The 15,604-nt window shown below is 39.8% G+C and overlaps 1 protein-coding gene across 3 annotated transcripts in view; it reads right to left on the bottom strand.

Moving 5' to 3' along the window:
- RAD21L1 (RAD21 cohesin complex component like 1) overlaps window positions 1-15,604 on the bottom strand; it is a 196,026-nt gene that overhangs the window by 67,508 nt on the left and 112,914 nt on the right. For all 3 annotated transcript variants that reach the window (XM_075176591.1, XM_075176592.1, XM_075176593.1), the window contains 2 exons: window positions 5,969-6,068; window positions 5,235-5,362 (listed from right to left, as the gene is read on the bottom strand). In XM_075176591.1, the coding sequence (XP_075032692.1) occupies window positions 5,235-5,362; window positions 5,969-6,068 (228 nt within the window). The remainder of the gene's footprint in view (window positions 1-5,234; window positions 5,363-5,968; window positions 6,069-15,604) is intronic.

Here is a 15,604-nt window from a genome sequence, read left to right as displayed (position 1 = left end):
TCATCTCCACTTGATAAATTTACCCCCAGGAATACAGTGGATTACTCAAAATATCAGGAATAAGGTGGATGTCTGAAGCTACCAGGAACATATTCAGCAACTTGACCAATTTATATTTAGGTAAACATCACTACAGTCATACCAAAACTATCGCTGACAATAGCTATTACATTACACGATATGATAAGACACTTTACCAAATATTAGTGTCTTTCAAATTACACAATTAAAGTTACATAGTTTGTTAATATGTAATATTTGGTTCCAATGTATCAAGGATAGTAATCCCAAAGACGTCCCTCTGCAAAAGCTTTTTTTGTCAAATTCCTGTGTATGTCTTTGATGGAAACGTCCTCCTAAATCATCCACAACACATTTCAAGCATTAAAAAATACATAGCAGGAGTAAGGTAGGTCAGATAATGAAGGAGAATCATACTTGCCAACTCTCCCGGAATGTCCGGGAGACTTCCGCATTTTGCGAGAGTCTCCCGGACTCCTGGGCGAGTGTGGAAAAATCCGGTTCTGCCCACTTCCTAGTGAAGTGGGCAGAATTAGGTCACAAACGCCCCCGCTGTCAAATGACGCGTTTTGCGTCATGACATCACGGGGTGGCGGGTCCTAAATGACTCAGATTTTGGAGGCCCATCCCCCATGACGCTCACCTCCCCCGCAGACTCCCGGATACCAACATTGTAAAGTTGGTAAGTATGAGGAGAATGCATGATCTTAGCTGCCTATACTTAGAAATTATTGTGCTATTAGCCCATGACACAATACTTAAACTTACACAGAACCTCTGCAAAACATGAAAAACCTACTATTTTACACAACAAGAAAAACAGAACCTTGTAACCGAGCTGTCCATCCTTCACTGCATGATTAAGAGTCTTAAACTATCTTTCCTAAGGAAATCCTTAAGGAGTAGCAGAAATGAAAATGAAAACAGATGTCAACTCAATAAACAGACGCAATGCCAGGTTGGCACAGCAAACAGATAAGCATCTCAAAAGGGGAATTGTGGAAACGTTAGGCCTCAACCAACTTGAGATTTCCTCACATACCTGTTTTGACACTAATCAGATAGGCATAATTTCAAATGAATAAAGCCCATAAAGTTCTTAGGACACAAATCCCAGATTCCCCTTCTCCAAAGACATTATTATGTGAGTGCATGCATTCAAAATAAACAGTGTATCTTTCAAGCTGGATGAAACACAAAATACATATTCATTGAAAATGCAAAGATCCCAACATATGAGTGTCTTGACCCTTCCACAATAGTATAGAGGAGAGATCTCAGGGAAATAAATACGCTATAGGACCAGAAATGCAAGTGGGGATTCAGCGTCAGCTGAAAAGACCATGACTATGTAAAGTCTATGAAGATCGGGAACATGAGTGCATACACACTACAGGATCAGAAGGTGATTGGAACGAGATTATCAAACATGCCAACCAACTAAATGAAACGACAATTGGTACTTTGAGACGACTATTGTTTATCATGTAAGTATACACACTAACACGATATCTGACCAAACAGTCGAATATCAGCTGATTGGCCCAATGGTTGGCTGAAAAATATTCAGGGTGTACCTAACCTTACCCTGGGCCACCAAATCCCCTTACATAAACAACTGAAACATCAGGAGTTTTAAGTAGAGATGGTCACTGACCCCCATGTTTTGGTTTTGGATTCGGTTTTGGATCTGGATTACCGTCGTGTTTTGGTTTTGCAAAACCGCCATTGCGTGTTTTGGTTTTGGTTTTGTTTGGTTTTGTTTTGCTATTTTGTTGGAAAATCAATGTTTTTGGGCCTAAAATAACCCAATTTAGTGCTCCAACTGTTTCATAGATAAATAATCTAATTGTAGAGGTAATAAATCATCCAAAAAACAGTTTAATTCCTGGTAGGTAGGCCTTCATTTATTCTACACACAAAACAGATTGTCTTCCTCTCCATCTATGCATATTGGCAATGCAGCCATCGTCTTTGGATGTATATTATACCCTACACTTATAGTTCAATATGTAAAGAAATGGAAAAAGGCAGTTTGCTTTCTGTCTCTAAAGGCCCCCCTCCACTTGTTTAAAATAATAAAAAATTCAGCCATTATAGACTGTACAATATTAATTGAAAAGGACAAAGCCATTTTAGTTTCTGGCTCATTAGGCCCCCCTCCACTTGTCGAAAATACAAAAAAATTCAGCCGTTATAGACTGTACAATATTAATTGAAATGGACAAAGCCAGTTTGGGGTCACTCTGTCTATGACACCCTACCCTTAAGGAAAAATTGCCCAAACAGCAGCCTTTCAAGACGGTACATGATATGGAAATGCCACAAGTCCTTTTCCTTTTTGGGGGTAGATTGCACCCTACACTTAAATAGAAAGTTTTAAAAAGATGTTATCGTCATCATCTTCAGCTTCATCCTCACCCTCATCAGTGTGTACGTCATCATCACAGACTATCAATTCATCACCGCTTGAATCCGCCATTAGAGAACAGTCAGTGCTTGGATGTCTTGGATGATGAAGGCCTTCCTCGTGGAAGATGTAGTTAATTTTTATAAACATAATTTTCTCCACATTTTTGGGAAGTAACCTTCTATGGCGATCACTGACTAAGTTCCCTGCTGTGCTGAACACTCGTTCAGAGCACACACTGGAGGGTGGGCAGCTTAAGTATTGCAAAGCAAGTTTGTACATGGGTTTCCAAATGGCCTGCTTTTATTCCCAGTAAGGAAAGGGACTGTCTGACATTTCCATATCAACTACCTCTTGAAAGTAATCCTCCACCATCCTTTGCATGTTTATACTCGTATTTGATGGAGTTATGGGCAAAGTGACAAATTTTTTTGAAAAATCCTTCAAACCAGCCCAGGTGTTAAAATGTTGTGGTCTGTTCCCTGCGTCTTCCCTGCTTCTTTTTGGGAAATTTAATTTTTTACGAGCAGCAGCAGCTTGAGAAAGTGAAGGAGGATCCTGAACTCGGATCAGTACGTTTTGGCTACTTGCTTTATCCAAGGTTTAAGACCTACATTGAGTCTTTACTTGTAAATGAGCGAGATGTGAACTTTTGCAAGGAGCTATTGCTCAGCAAGTTGGCCGCTGAACTGGGCCTTGGCTTGACTACGTGTCCTCCTTCACTTTCTCAAGCTGCTGCTGCTCGTAAAAAATTAAATTTCCCAAAAAGAAGCAGGGAAGACGTAGGGGGCAGACCATAACATATTAACATCTGGGCTGGTTTGAAGGAATTTTCACAAAAATGTGTCACTTTGCCCATAACTGCATCCAATACGAGTATAAACATGCAAAGGATGGTGAAGGATTACTTTCAAGAGGTAGTTGATATGGAAATGTCAGACAGTCCCTTTCCTTACTGGGAATAAAAGCAGGCCATTTGGAAACCCATGTACAAACTTGCTTTGCAATACTTAAGCTGCCCACCCTCCAGTGTGTACTCTGAACGAGTGTTCAGCACAGCAGGGAACTTAGTCAGTGATCGCCATAGAAGGTTACTTCCCAAAAATGTGGAGAAAATTATGTTTATAAAAATGAACTACATCTGCCACGAGGAAGGCCTTCACCATCCAAGACATCCAAGCACTGACTGTTCTCTAATGGCGAATTCAAGCGGCGATGAATTTATAGTCTGTGATGATGACGTACACACTGATAAGGGTGAGGATGACGCTGAAGATGATGACGATAACATAGTTTTAAAACTTTCTATGTAAGTGTAGGGTGCAATCTACCCCCAAAGAGGAAAGGGACTTGTGGTATTTCCATATCACGTACCGTCTTGAAAGGCTGCTGTTTGGGCAATTTCTCCTTAAGGGTAGGGTGTCATAGACAGAGTGACCCCAAACTGGCTTTGTCCATTTCTCTTAATATTGTACAGTCTATAACGGCTGAATTTTTTCGTATTTTCGACAATTAGAGGGGGGCCTAGAGAGCCAGAAACCAAACTGGCTTTGTTCATTTCAATTAATATTGCACAGTCTATAATGGCTGAATTTTTTTGTATTTTCAACAAGTGGAGGGGTGCCTATAGAGACAGAAAGCAAACTGCCTTTTTCCATTTCTTTACATATTGAACTATAAGTGTAGGGTGTAATATACATTCAAAGACGATGGCTGCATTGCCAATATGCATAGATGGAGAGGAAGACAATCTGTTTTGTGTGTAGAATAAATGAAGGCCTACCTACCAGGAATTAAACTGTTTTTTTTTGATAATTTATTAGCTTTACAATTAGATTACTTATCTATGAAACAGGTGGAGCACTAAATTGGTTTATTTTAGGCCCAAAAACATTGATTTTCCAACAAAATAGCAAAGCAAAATCAAACAAAATCAAAACACGCAATGGTGGTTTTGCAAAACCAAAACACGATGGTAATCCAGATTCAAAACCGAATGCAAAACCAAAACATTGGGGTCAGTGACCATCTCTAATTTTGCAGTGAGTTATTTTGGTGAAAATTATCACTTTACTACATCATGCAAGATATTTCTTTGCTGACCAATAGAGTAGACCTGTTGCAAGTATTAACAGTGTTAGAAAGTAAATTGATGTTATTTTTAATAATTCAATCTTTTGCATATGGTCCTTTGCGCATGTGGTTGGTTGACACGGAACCACAGTTTTAGGGAAACTTTTTAACCAATTCTGAGATTTACTTTAAAAAAAAAAATTACACTTTTGCGGATATAGTAGTCTTTTTAATGTTTTTTTATTTATTTTTGTAAGGAATATATTGCTGCATTTCATAAACAACAATAACAATTGCCAGTATCTAAGATTATGGTAAATGTAGAAGCAAATAAATAAGCCACCAGGTGAACAAAAAGTGCAAAAAAGGTAGACAAATCTATATAGAATAAAACAATAAATGATGCATCAAGGGCCTGTGCATATGACTTGCTTTGGTAAAGTGTGCATAAAGGAGACATAATGAAATGTATAATGGTGTAATGTGGGAAGGGATAGGATAGGGAAGGGGGGTGGAGCCAGGGAGTTGAATTGAGGTCAAGACCAGGGCTAAGGATACCAAAACTGACTCTATTTCTGGACCATACTGCAAAAAGATTTATTTTATGCTGCCCTGACAACTTTCCTTCCAGATACCTAAAACTACATACAAAATTAGATATACCAGTTCTTTTCTTGTTTTGTTCACCTGTACTGGACTCAGTGGTGATACACAAAACATTAGATTTTACCTCCTGTACAGATCTGCTGACATCGCTTGTTGTCTGATTATATGCAGTCAAATCGTGCAAATTTGAGGACTCTTCTGTGCAGGAGGAGCCAACATCCATTAGTGTGGTCATCTCTAGCTGTGGTATGTCTATAGAATTACAAGCACATAGACCATACAAACAAAAATTACCATACTGGCCAAAATTAATGATTCTTTTTACATGAAACATTTACACAAATTTCCAAATACAATACAACCACACCAAAAGAGAACACATTTCCCCTGACTGCATTACAAACTAAAGCTATAAACTAGACTAACAGGGCCGGTGCGGTGCTAGGGTCCTCGGCGCACTAGACAGAATTTCAAAATCGGACCCCCCACCGGTCTTTCCTTACCTTAACTTGGCTCTTACCATCCCTCACTGACACTGTCAGGCCGTGATGATGATGTCACGCCCGACAGTCAGTGAGTGGAGGGGAGGAGACAGAGCGCCACATCGGCTGTTGGAGGGGAGGGCGGCAGTGGTGATCCATAGTCCCTCCCCCCTCCCCATGGATCTATCTGAAACTGTGCGGCGGCCGTGGAAGGTATTGCTCAGCGGTCGCCGCACAGTTTTAAAGTACCATAATAAAAGCATTTTAAGTCTGTGGCGCCGACCAGAACCTTGCCTAATGGGAGCGCTGAGAACTGAGTCAGGGCAACAAAGTACACAAAATCAAGACAGTGTTTTTCTTGTTTATATATTCATACCAAACTCTTCATGCTCCTTTCTAAGGGTTTCGATTTCGGGTTCTGCAGGTTCTTCATACACATGCTTGGAGATATCCGGTTTCAGGCATTGTGTAAACAGCTGTATGGAGTTATATATGTTACTGGGAAAGTGTCAGTAAAATGTAATACTGCAGTGTAGAACAGCAAGTTAGGTTGGTTTGAAATTAATACAATAAAACATGAAGGTTAAATTACTAGGGATACGAGCATTCTGATAGTTACCTGTAATTAATGTTAATTACAGAAAAATGTCAGTACTTACACATAAAAGCAGGTAGAGAACAATTTGCCCTTCAACATTGATGACATGCATTATATGACGATAATTGAGTTTTTTCCCTTTCAAATGGCTGCATTGTTTTTATTTACCAAAGAATTATACTAATTCTAACTTTCCACTTTCTTTGTTCAAGCGCAAGTGATATTCTGACATGGATGTTGCATAGGACTGTGCTATAAATTGGGTGTCCTAACCTATTAGTGTGTGGATATTTAGAGATGCAGGATCTCACATGATATTTATCAGTCATATATAGTCATATAACTTGATTTTATTTTTTTATTATAGGTTTTATTATATGATCTTACCAAGTATATGAGTTTTAATGTTAGTTGATTGTATGTATAACATACTATTATTATTTTACACTTACATTGGTGATCATTTGCTTTTATTTTAATTCTATATTAAATTTTTCACCTAATTTGGGAATTCTATATTTACTAAAAAAATTACATGTTCATAGTTTAATAAATTACACCATTTTTCCCCACATGATTAACACCAGGAAAATTTAATAACTTCTTTGTGTTTTCATTAGCATTCTTAACCAGTATAGTTATTCATGCTGCATTGTACTACAGAAAAACTTGTTTCCCAAGTTTAATTGCAACATAAAGAATCCAATATTCTTATTCCAATTGTTGTAACAATAAGTTTTTGTGAGGGGAAAAAGAAAATAGGATTTTTGGTACTTATCCTTACATACATTTCTCTGAGTTCCATTGGGGGATACCGCGACCATGGGATATAGAAGCCAGTGCTGGAGCTGGACGCTTAGGAGTTAAAATCTCAAAACAAAAAAGCTCCTCTATAACTCCTCACCAAGTGATGCTCAGTTTAAATAGCAAAGTCCAAGGAAAAAGGGCAACAGAAACAAACAAGAAAAAAAATAATTCTCCACAAACATAACAATACAAATATTGAGCGTAATAGATGAAAATTCAGTATTCCGCAAACATACTAAGAGAAATGGATTTTTAATAGCAAGTACCATAAATCCTCTTTTCTTTTACATCCACTATGGCGGACATGGCAGCCATGGGAACATTCCAAAGCCTTCCTTAGGAGAGGGTACGCTTAGATATAGCTGTGTGCAAAACCTTATGTTTGTATCCTTGGACGCAAAAATATTAAAAAAGGTAGAATCTTGTGAAAGTATGGACAGAGGACCAGGTAGCTGCCTGACATAGCTGCTGTGATGAGACCCCATGCTGCACCACACAGAAAGCACTCATAGATGTGGTGGTTTGAGCTAAGATATTTTCTGGCACCAGAATACTTGCAATGAAGTAAGCATATTGAATCCCTGCTTTAATCCATCTTGCAATCTTTGGCTTATTTGCGGGTCAACCTCTCCTCTGTGCATCATAAAGTACTTGAATAAAACTATTTAACATTATGACCACATCAAGTAAAGCAAGTGAATGCTGGACATCTGAGGATCCTGGGCCTAGTGGTACAAAAGGAATAACAATATCCTGGTTAAGGCGATTATCCCTGGAATATAGTGTTCCGCACAAGACATGATCCTGGCCAACTCCTTCTTCCCTTGGGGGCTCCTGCTACCCCCCTCCCCCCTAATGATTTATATATGCCACAGCCATGACATTGTCTGAGTAAATATGAATCAGTTTTCCTTTCAGGAACACTTGGGCTCTCATAACAGCATTTGTAACGGCTCTTAGCTCTAGAACATTGAATTGACTGTCTCCATTTGGAAATGTCTTGCTTGTACAAACGACTGAGGATTCATAAGTCCAGGACGCTTCTGAAACCTCCTGATGACTTCTGGACTAGAAATAGTTTTGAATAAAACCCTGTACCTTCCTGGTTTGCAGGAGTGGGAACAATAACTTTCGCTTTCAACAGACTCTGAAGGCTATCTTCTAAAGCCTGCTGCTCCAGTAGGGAAGATGTATTTTGGGACATGACAAACTCATTCCCTTGAGGCTGAATAAGAAACTCTATCCTGTAGCCTTTACTGACAACCTCTTGAATCCACTGATCCTGAGTGGTGAGTTTCCAAACCTTTGCAGAGTACACAATTCTGCCCACTATAGCAACAAACAGAGGATGGATTGAAGAAAGTCAATGTGTTCCTTGCTGTCCTTGCATGCATCATTTTGCTCTAAAGGACTTTCTAGAGTTATTATGAAACTGGTTGGAATATAGTTTTCCAGATCAATAAGTACAAGCTTCTTTAAACTGCTGCCTTGAAGAGAAATATGAAACACGCCTTCCTCTTTTTTCTTGCGGTAGACAATTAGATCTACATACAGCAGACTTTTGCATCTTCATAGCATCAAGTTTTTTACCAAAAGGAAATGTACCTTCAAAACATAAGCATGGTTAGACGGTTTTTCAATTTTTGGTCTGCCGCCCATGGGCATAGCCAAAGAGCTCTTATTGCTACTATTGCTGAAGACATGTTTCTACAAGAAAAAAATGATAGTATCTGGCAAGGCTTCACATAGAAAACCAATGCTCTTTTGCATTTCTACACAAAATTTAAGAGATATTGTCTACTGATTTTCTCTTCAATGTCCGTGTGCAAAGTACTAGCCCATAATCTAAGAGCTCTAGAGCCTGAGGCTACTGCTATACCAGATTTAAGTGCAATGTCTGAGGGAATATGTAACTTTTTGAACGTATTCTCCATCTTTCTGACCATAGGATCTCTCAGGGTACCATCATCATTTAATGGGATAGTAGTGCTTGATGATAAATCTGCTAACGCCGAATCAATTTTTGGTACCAGACTCCATTTGGTCACATCTTCATGCTAAAAGGGATACATACAGTTTGCCCACTCTTTATAAACTAGCTCTTTCAGAACTTTATGCATATGAAAAATGGGGACAGGTAAATTATCCATACCCATAGACTTATTGATATGTTTGAGGATAATATTAACTGTGTCTAGATTAAACATGCTAGGATCTTCTTTATTCTCCCCATCACTAACTGATTCAGTAGATTGACTCCAGGCTCCAGTCCTCCAATATCCTCATCCATTTGGGTTGTATCCCTTATTGGCCCTTGCTCCTGGGACAAAGATTCCTGCATTCATTTCATCATCCAGGAAAATAACTGTTTAAATTGTTCTGGAGGTTGTGGATCCTCCATCTTTTTTGGGGCACACACAACACACACAAAACTCCTACAGTGTCTTTAGGTAACAGGTTGTCACATGCTCCACACAGACGATTATTAACTTTGTTGGATCTTTTGCCTTGCAGAGGTCCCATAAGGGTACCGTTTGAAAACAGAAATGTTTTACTACCAACTAACTGAAAAACACAGGAGGACGAGGAGGATGAGGAGGACGAGGAACTAGAAGCCCTGACACATACCAAAAGAGATCATTGTTTTTTACAGGACTGGCTCAGACATTGTGGCAGGGGAGCCACTGAGGAAGGCTAACTCATCTCCACTCCCACTCCAACCCCCACCAATGTTTAAGACAAAGAGACCCAGGGGTTTGCCCGGGGGAGTGGAAAAACAGTGGGAATTTGCCAATGGATATAAGGAGACAATCCAGGGAGGGGGGGAATTTTCTGAAGATTGATTACCTGAAAGGTCCAGGGCTGACTGGTGTTGAGTTTCTGTGGAGTGGGGATACTGATGCCCGAAGCCCCACCACGCTATTGTGTTACTGTAGAACCTAAGATGGCAAGGTAACCTAGTGAACTTCAGTTCTAAAAACCCAGTATCCTCACAATGACATTTTCCTGAATATCCTCTCTCCCCTACCATCACCTCTATCTGCAACCGTATGTGGCACATATATATCGAATGGAGCACATAACGAGCATTCTCATCATCATTATTTATTTATATATAGCCAGCAAATTCCATAGCGCTTGGGCATCTGCTCTGCATCTTTCCACAAAGTGTGGGCCCCATGGACCTTCTTCCATAATCAACAATTTGTTAATCTCTAAATTCAAGCTTTGATGCCTAGCTCTTCTGCAAACCAATGTCCTCATCCTAACAACCCTCCTATGTGGTCTACCTCCCTTCCCTCCCTGTTTGCCCTTTTCCTGTCCTCTAGTCCCTCATCCTGCTCCCTCTCCCTATGTTACTAGTAAAATATGCATAGTCAGGGGCGGACTAGCAAATTTTAGCAGGGGGGGGGGGGTGGTGGTAAAACTCGACTCTGCAGCCTATTAAAAACATTTTAAAGGAAAAAAAATGCAGAAGGCTCAGTGACACCAGCCCATGGCAGCCCGCTATGGAACCGGCCCGGAGGCAGATGTTTCCCAGCCCAGCCTGCCCCTGTTCATAGCCATCTATTGTTTGTATTTATGTTTTATTATTTTAGTTACAGTCCTATACCTACTTTTGGTTATATGTTTGTGTCTGACAGTCAGTGAAACCAATTAGGGCTTCATTTACAGCTTGGGGCAAATGGTAAAAAAATATTGCCTGCCTTTGCATTTAAAAACATTAGCCAGATTAATTTTAACACTGTGATTTAGAGTTGAGCTACACCCCCCCCCCCCTCCCTCCATTCTAAATCTGTCCACGCATTTTAAATTTGCCCCTATAACAACCTTCTCTAGCTGGATTTACTCCCAAGTCTAAATCAGCCCACCAGGCCCTTAATGTCTACTGCCATGTTATGTATGTCTAGTCTATGCACCACACTCTATACCTACACAAAACCCAATTAGTGACATAGTTATATTGCATGTAAGTGGATGAAACTAATAATTCTGAGTTATCAAAAGGAATTAGTTAATATGCAATTCACATCTGGAGTAGTGATAGGTAACCTGTGGTTTTCCAGCTATTGTGGAACCAGAAGTATCAGCATGACCTACCACCCTGTACTTAATATATATATAATTAAATATCTGCACTTATTTCTTTGAATAAAATTGGGTATTCACTTACCAGGAACAAGACAAACTAACAACTGTGTTAGTTCATCTTGATTACCAAATTACCAAAATAGAAGCACATGAAATTAAGGATATCTGGTGATTTGGCTAATGGAGCAGCCCACTGAATTTGGAGGGACTCTATGCATTCTTATAAAAAGCAGTCTACAAAATTCTGGTCACATATGTAGCAAGAAAAAAGCAAAAAACACAACAAAAAAAAGGCTGTGTGATCACAATGGTGACATAGACACATTGGCATTGGCAGACCACATTGTACCATGTTTCTATCAGAAATATAATCAAAACCAAAAAGCATTAGACATTTAAGAAAAGAGCTTGGTCATGGCCAAGGTATATTTTTTTTCAAAGCACACCAGCCTTCTTGCCAGTAAGTGTACTGAAGGATTCTGCAGGGAGCTAGATAACAGAGGACAGTGGAATTTGTAAAATTAACAAGATGTAATTTTATTTTAGATTTGCTTGTATTTAGGATCTAATGATCTTTTATGCAATGGAATACTGGGATGCTTTTCAACAAGTTTCCAAAAATATGCCTAGGTAATTTATGAAAAACAGAAGACTCTAAGGACATTAGCACTTTCTCTACGCCTGTGGTAGATTCGCTTGGTGAAAGCAACTTAACTGGTACTGCAAAAAGATTAATTAAAAAGTACATGCATGTTCCAGGTGACTGTTGCACAGATATGGACATGTCATGTCCTATTGCTTTAAATCCATGCGTATTTTTCAAATAATTCAGTGAACCCTATTTGCAGTGCTGGTTAGACTGCGTTCACCAAGGGGATGGTGTTATAAAATGGATGGTGTATAATGGAAGGAATGTATTTAATGCCCTTTTGTGCACAGAGTATAGCTGGTGGTAAAAATGGATAAAACAACATACAAAGTATTGAGGAATAGTCATTTCTGCTTCTTAAAGTAAAAAATGAAAAATAATTAGCTGCGCTTGCACTCAACAAAGTTCTGATACTCGCATAACACACATTATATATACTGTATGTATGCTCTACAACAGTTACAAACTCAGCTGGTACCACAATATGTACATAATATAATAAAAATGTGCACATGAGTAAAGAGTTTTTCTGATATTATCCGTTCATAGATTCTGTGCAATAGATTAGAAAGACCTTTTCTGATGTTTTATATGCATAGGTTCTGGTCAATGAATTGGATATTTTCGAAGTCTGCATATAGGATTCTGGATTTTCAGGAGAGAGTTGGGGGTATATTTACTAAACTGCGGGTTTGAAAAAGTGGAGATGTTGCCTATAGCAACCAATTAGATTCTAGGGGGCATATGCAATTGTTGGCGTTATAGCCAAAAATATTGCGGCGCACGCACTATTATCATCATTACGTAAAATTTCTGGTATTAGAATCATTAATAGTTTTGCTTTTATGCATTTCAGTGCTGATATGCACTGTTATCAGAAGGTCAAAAGTATTCATTATTTAATGTAACAAAGTAACTATCTGATATAATATTATTACAACACATTCTGCGATGTATCAGACAACATCAATAACACTGTCAATAGAAATCTAAAATTAAAGTTACAACGCTAAGGGACATATTCAATTGTTGGCGAGGTTGAAATGTCCCCGCCGCGGAAAAAAAATAAAAAATCCTCCGCTCGTTTTTACAGGTTCGAGCAGCCGTTTTAAAAAAAAACTTCCATTCCAAATCTTGCAAACACCACCTCGCTCTCTAACTATTGTTCTTAGCGAGTTTTAGTCAGAGGAATGCGGCTGATCTTGTTTTTAGTTTTGTTTTTTCTTATCTTCAAGCAAGGTAATCGTGGATCTTACAAATATGGGCCCCCCCAGGGCCGAAGAATTGTCTGCAAGCAAGAATGGCCCCCCCTGGCCAGAAGAATTCAAGATTTGTCAAGCAGGAACATTTTGGAAGGTACAAATATTTGGGGACTGTGGGCAAGCCGGACATTTTGGAAGGTACAAATATTTGGGGACAGTGGGCAAGCCGGACATTTTGGAAGGTACAAATATTTGGGGACAGTGGGCAAGCCGGACATTTTGGAAGGTACAAATATTTGGGGACAGTGGGCAAGCCGGACGTTTTGGAAGGTACAACTATTTGGGGACAGTGGGCAAGCCGGACATTTTGAAAGGTACAAATATTTGGGGACAGTGGACAAGCCGGACATTTTGGAAGGTACAAATATTTGGGGACAGTGGGCAAGCCGGACATTTTGGAAGGTACAAATATTTGGGGACAGTGGGCAAGCCGGACATTTTGGAAGGTACAAATATTTGGGGACAGTGGGCAAGCCGGACGTTTTGGAAGGTACAACTATTTGGGGACAGTGGGCAAGCCGGACATTTTGAAAGGTACAAATATTTGGGGACAGTGGACAAGCCAGACATTTTGGAAGGTACAAATATTTGGGGACAGTGGGCAAGCCGGACATTTTGGAAGGTACAAATATTTGGGGACAATGCGCAAGCCGGACATTTTGGAACGTACAAATATTTGGGGACAGTGGGCAAGCCGGACGTTTTGGAAGGTACAAATATTTGGGGACAGTGGGCAAGCCGGACATTTTGGAAGGTACAAATATTTGGGGACAGTGGGCAAGCCGGACATTTTGGAAGGTACAAATATTTGGGGACAATGCGCAAGCCGGACATTTTGGAAGGTACAAATATTTGGGGACAGTGGGCAAGCCGGACGTTTTGGAAGGTACAAATATTTGGGGACAGTGGGCAAGCCGGACATTTTGGAAGGTACAAATATTTGGGGACAGTGGGCAAGCCGGACATTTTGGAAGGTACAAATATTTGGGGACAGTGGGCAAGCCGGACATTTTGGAAGGTACAAATATTTGGGGACAGTGAGCAAGCCGGACATTTTGGAAGGTACAAATATTTGGGGACAGTGCGCAAGCCGGACATTTTGGAAGGTACAAATATTTGGGGACAGTGGGCAAGCCGGACATTTTGGAAGGTACAAATATTTGAGGACAGTGGGCAAGCCGGACATTTTGGAAGGTACAAATATTTTAGTGGGCGTTTGTTTACATCTGTTTGGGGAGCTAAAGCTTCAGACAACAGAGGATTTCTTTAATGGTGAGTATTTTGGGAATTTTTTATTTTTAATAAAAATCTATGGTATTCATGAGGGTGTTTACTGTTTTTTTGTGAATTTATTATTTTTAATAAAGAATTGTGGTTGGAATGAGGGTATTGTGATTTTATTAAACATTTTGATTTGTGGAACTACAGGTTCCAGCCAGCCACGGGTGTCAGGGCATGTTGGCACTTGTGGTTATCCAAGTGCCAACATGCCCTGGCTGCCGTGGGTATGCTGGTGCTTTTAGTTATACAAGTAGCAGCATGCCCACAGTATTTAGGCCAACATGGCTGGCTAGGACCTGCAGTTCCACAAAACAAAATGGTGTCTGTTTGTTTTTTTCAAAATAAATCGCCGTTTATTATTCTACTACCCACAGCCCACGGGGGTAGGAAGAGCCCTAGTGTAACATAGTAACATAGTTGATGAGGTTGAAAAAAGACACCAGTCCATCAAGTTCAATCTATTTTGGATCTCCTGCGATCCTGCACTTATATTTGGAATTAATCCAGAGTAAGCAACCGCCAATCTGTTTCCATTGTGAAAATCCCCCCAGATCAGTGGCGTTCAGCAGTGACAGTGTGCTGCCCGGCTGCTCTGATTGTGTTCTAAACACAATCAGAGCAGCGGGGCAGCACACGGTCACTGCCGAGCGGACCTGCACATACTGTGCAGCCGCCGGCAGCCTTAGAAATTAGAAAGGGGCGGGGCCTAAATCGCCCCCCCTAAAATCGCTCGGGGTAAAGCAATAGGCTGGATCCGCCCCTGCCCCAGATTCAATATTGCAGTCCTATTTTGACCCTATATCCACTACTATCCTTCATTTTAATTAGAGATGGTCACTGACCCCCGTGTTTTGGTTTTGGATTCGGTTTTGGATCTGGATTACCGTCGTGTTTTGGTTTTGGTTTTGGTTTTGCAAAACCGCCATTGCGTGTTTTGGTTTTGGTTTTGTTTGGTTTTGTTTTGCTATTTTTTTGGAAAATCCATGTTTTTGGGCCTAAATTAACCCAATTTAGTGCTCCAACTGTTTTAGAGACAAGTAATCTAATTGTTGAGGTAATAAATCATCCAAAAAAACAGTTTAATTCTTCGTTGGTAGGCCTATTCTACACACAAAACAGATTGTCTTCCTCTCCATCTATGCATATTGGCAATGCAGCCATCGTCTTTGAATGTATATTACACCCTACACTTATAGTTAAATATGTAAAGAAATGGAAAAAGCCAGTTTGGTTTCTGTCTCTCAAGGCCCCCCTCCACTTGTATAAAATACCAAAAAATTCAGCCATTATAGACTGTACAATATTAATTGACATGGAGAAAGC

The sequence above is a fragment of the Mixophyes fleayi genome, chromosome 6 (assembly GCF_038048845.1).
Source record: "Mixophyes fleayi isolate aMixFle1 chromosome 6, aMixFle1.hap1, whole genome shotgun sequence".
Lineage (NCBI taxonomy): Eukaryota > Metazoa > Chordata > Amphibia > Anura > Limnodynastidae > Mixophyes > Mixophyes fleayi.
Note: the sequence above shows the minus strand (reverse complement) of the source record. Positions and strands in the feature narration are given on the sequence as shown.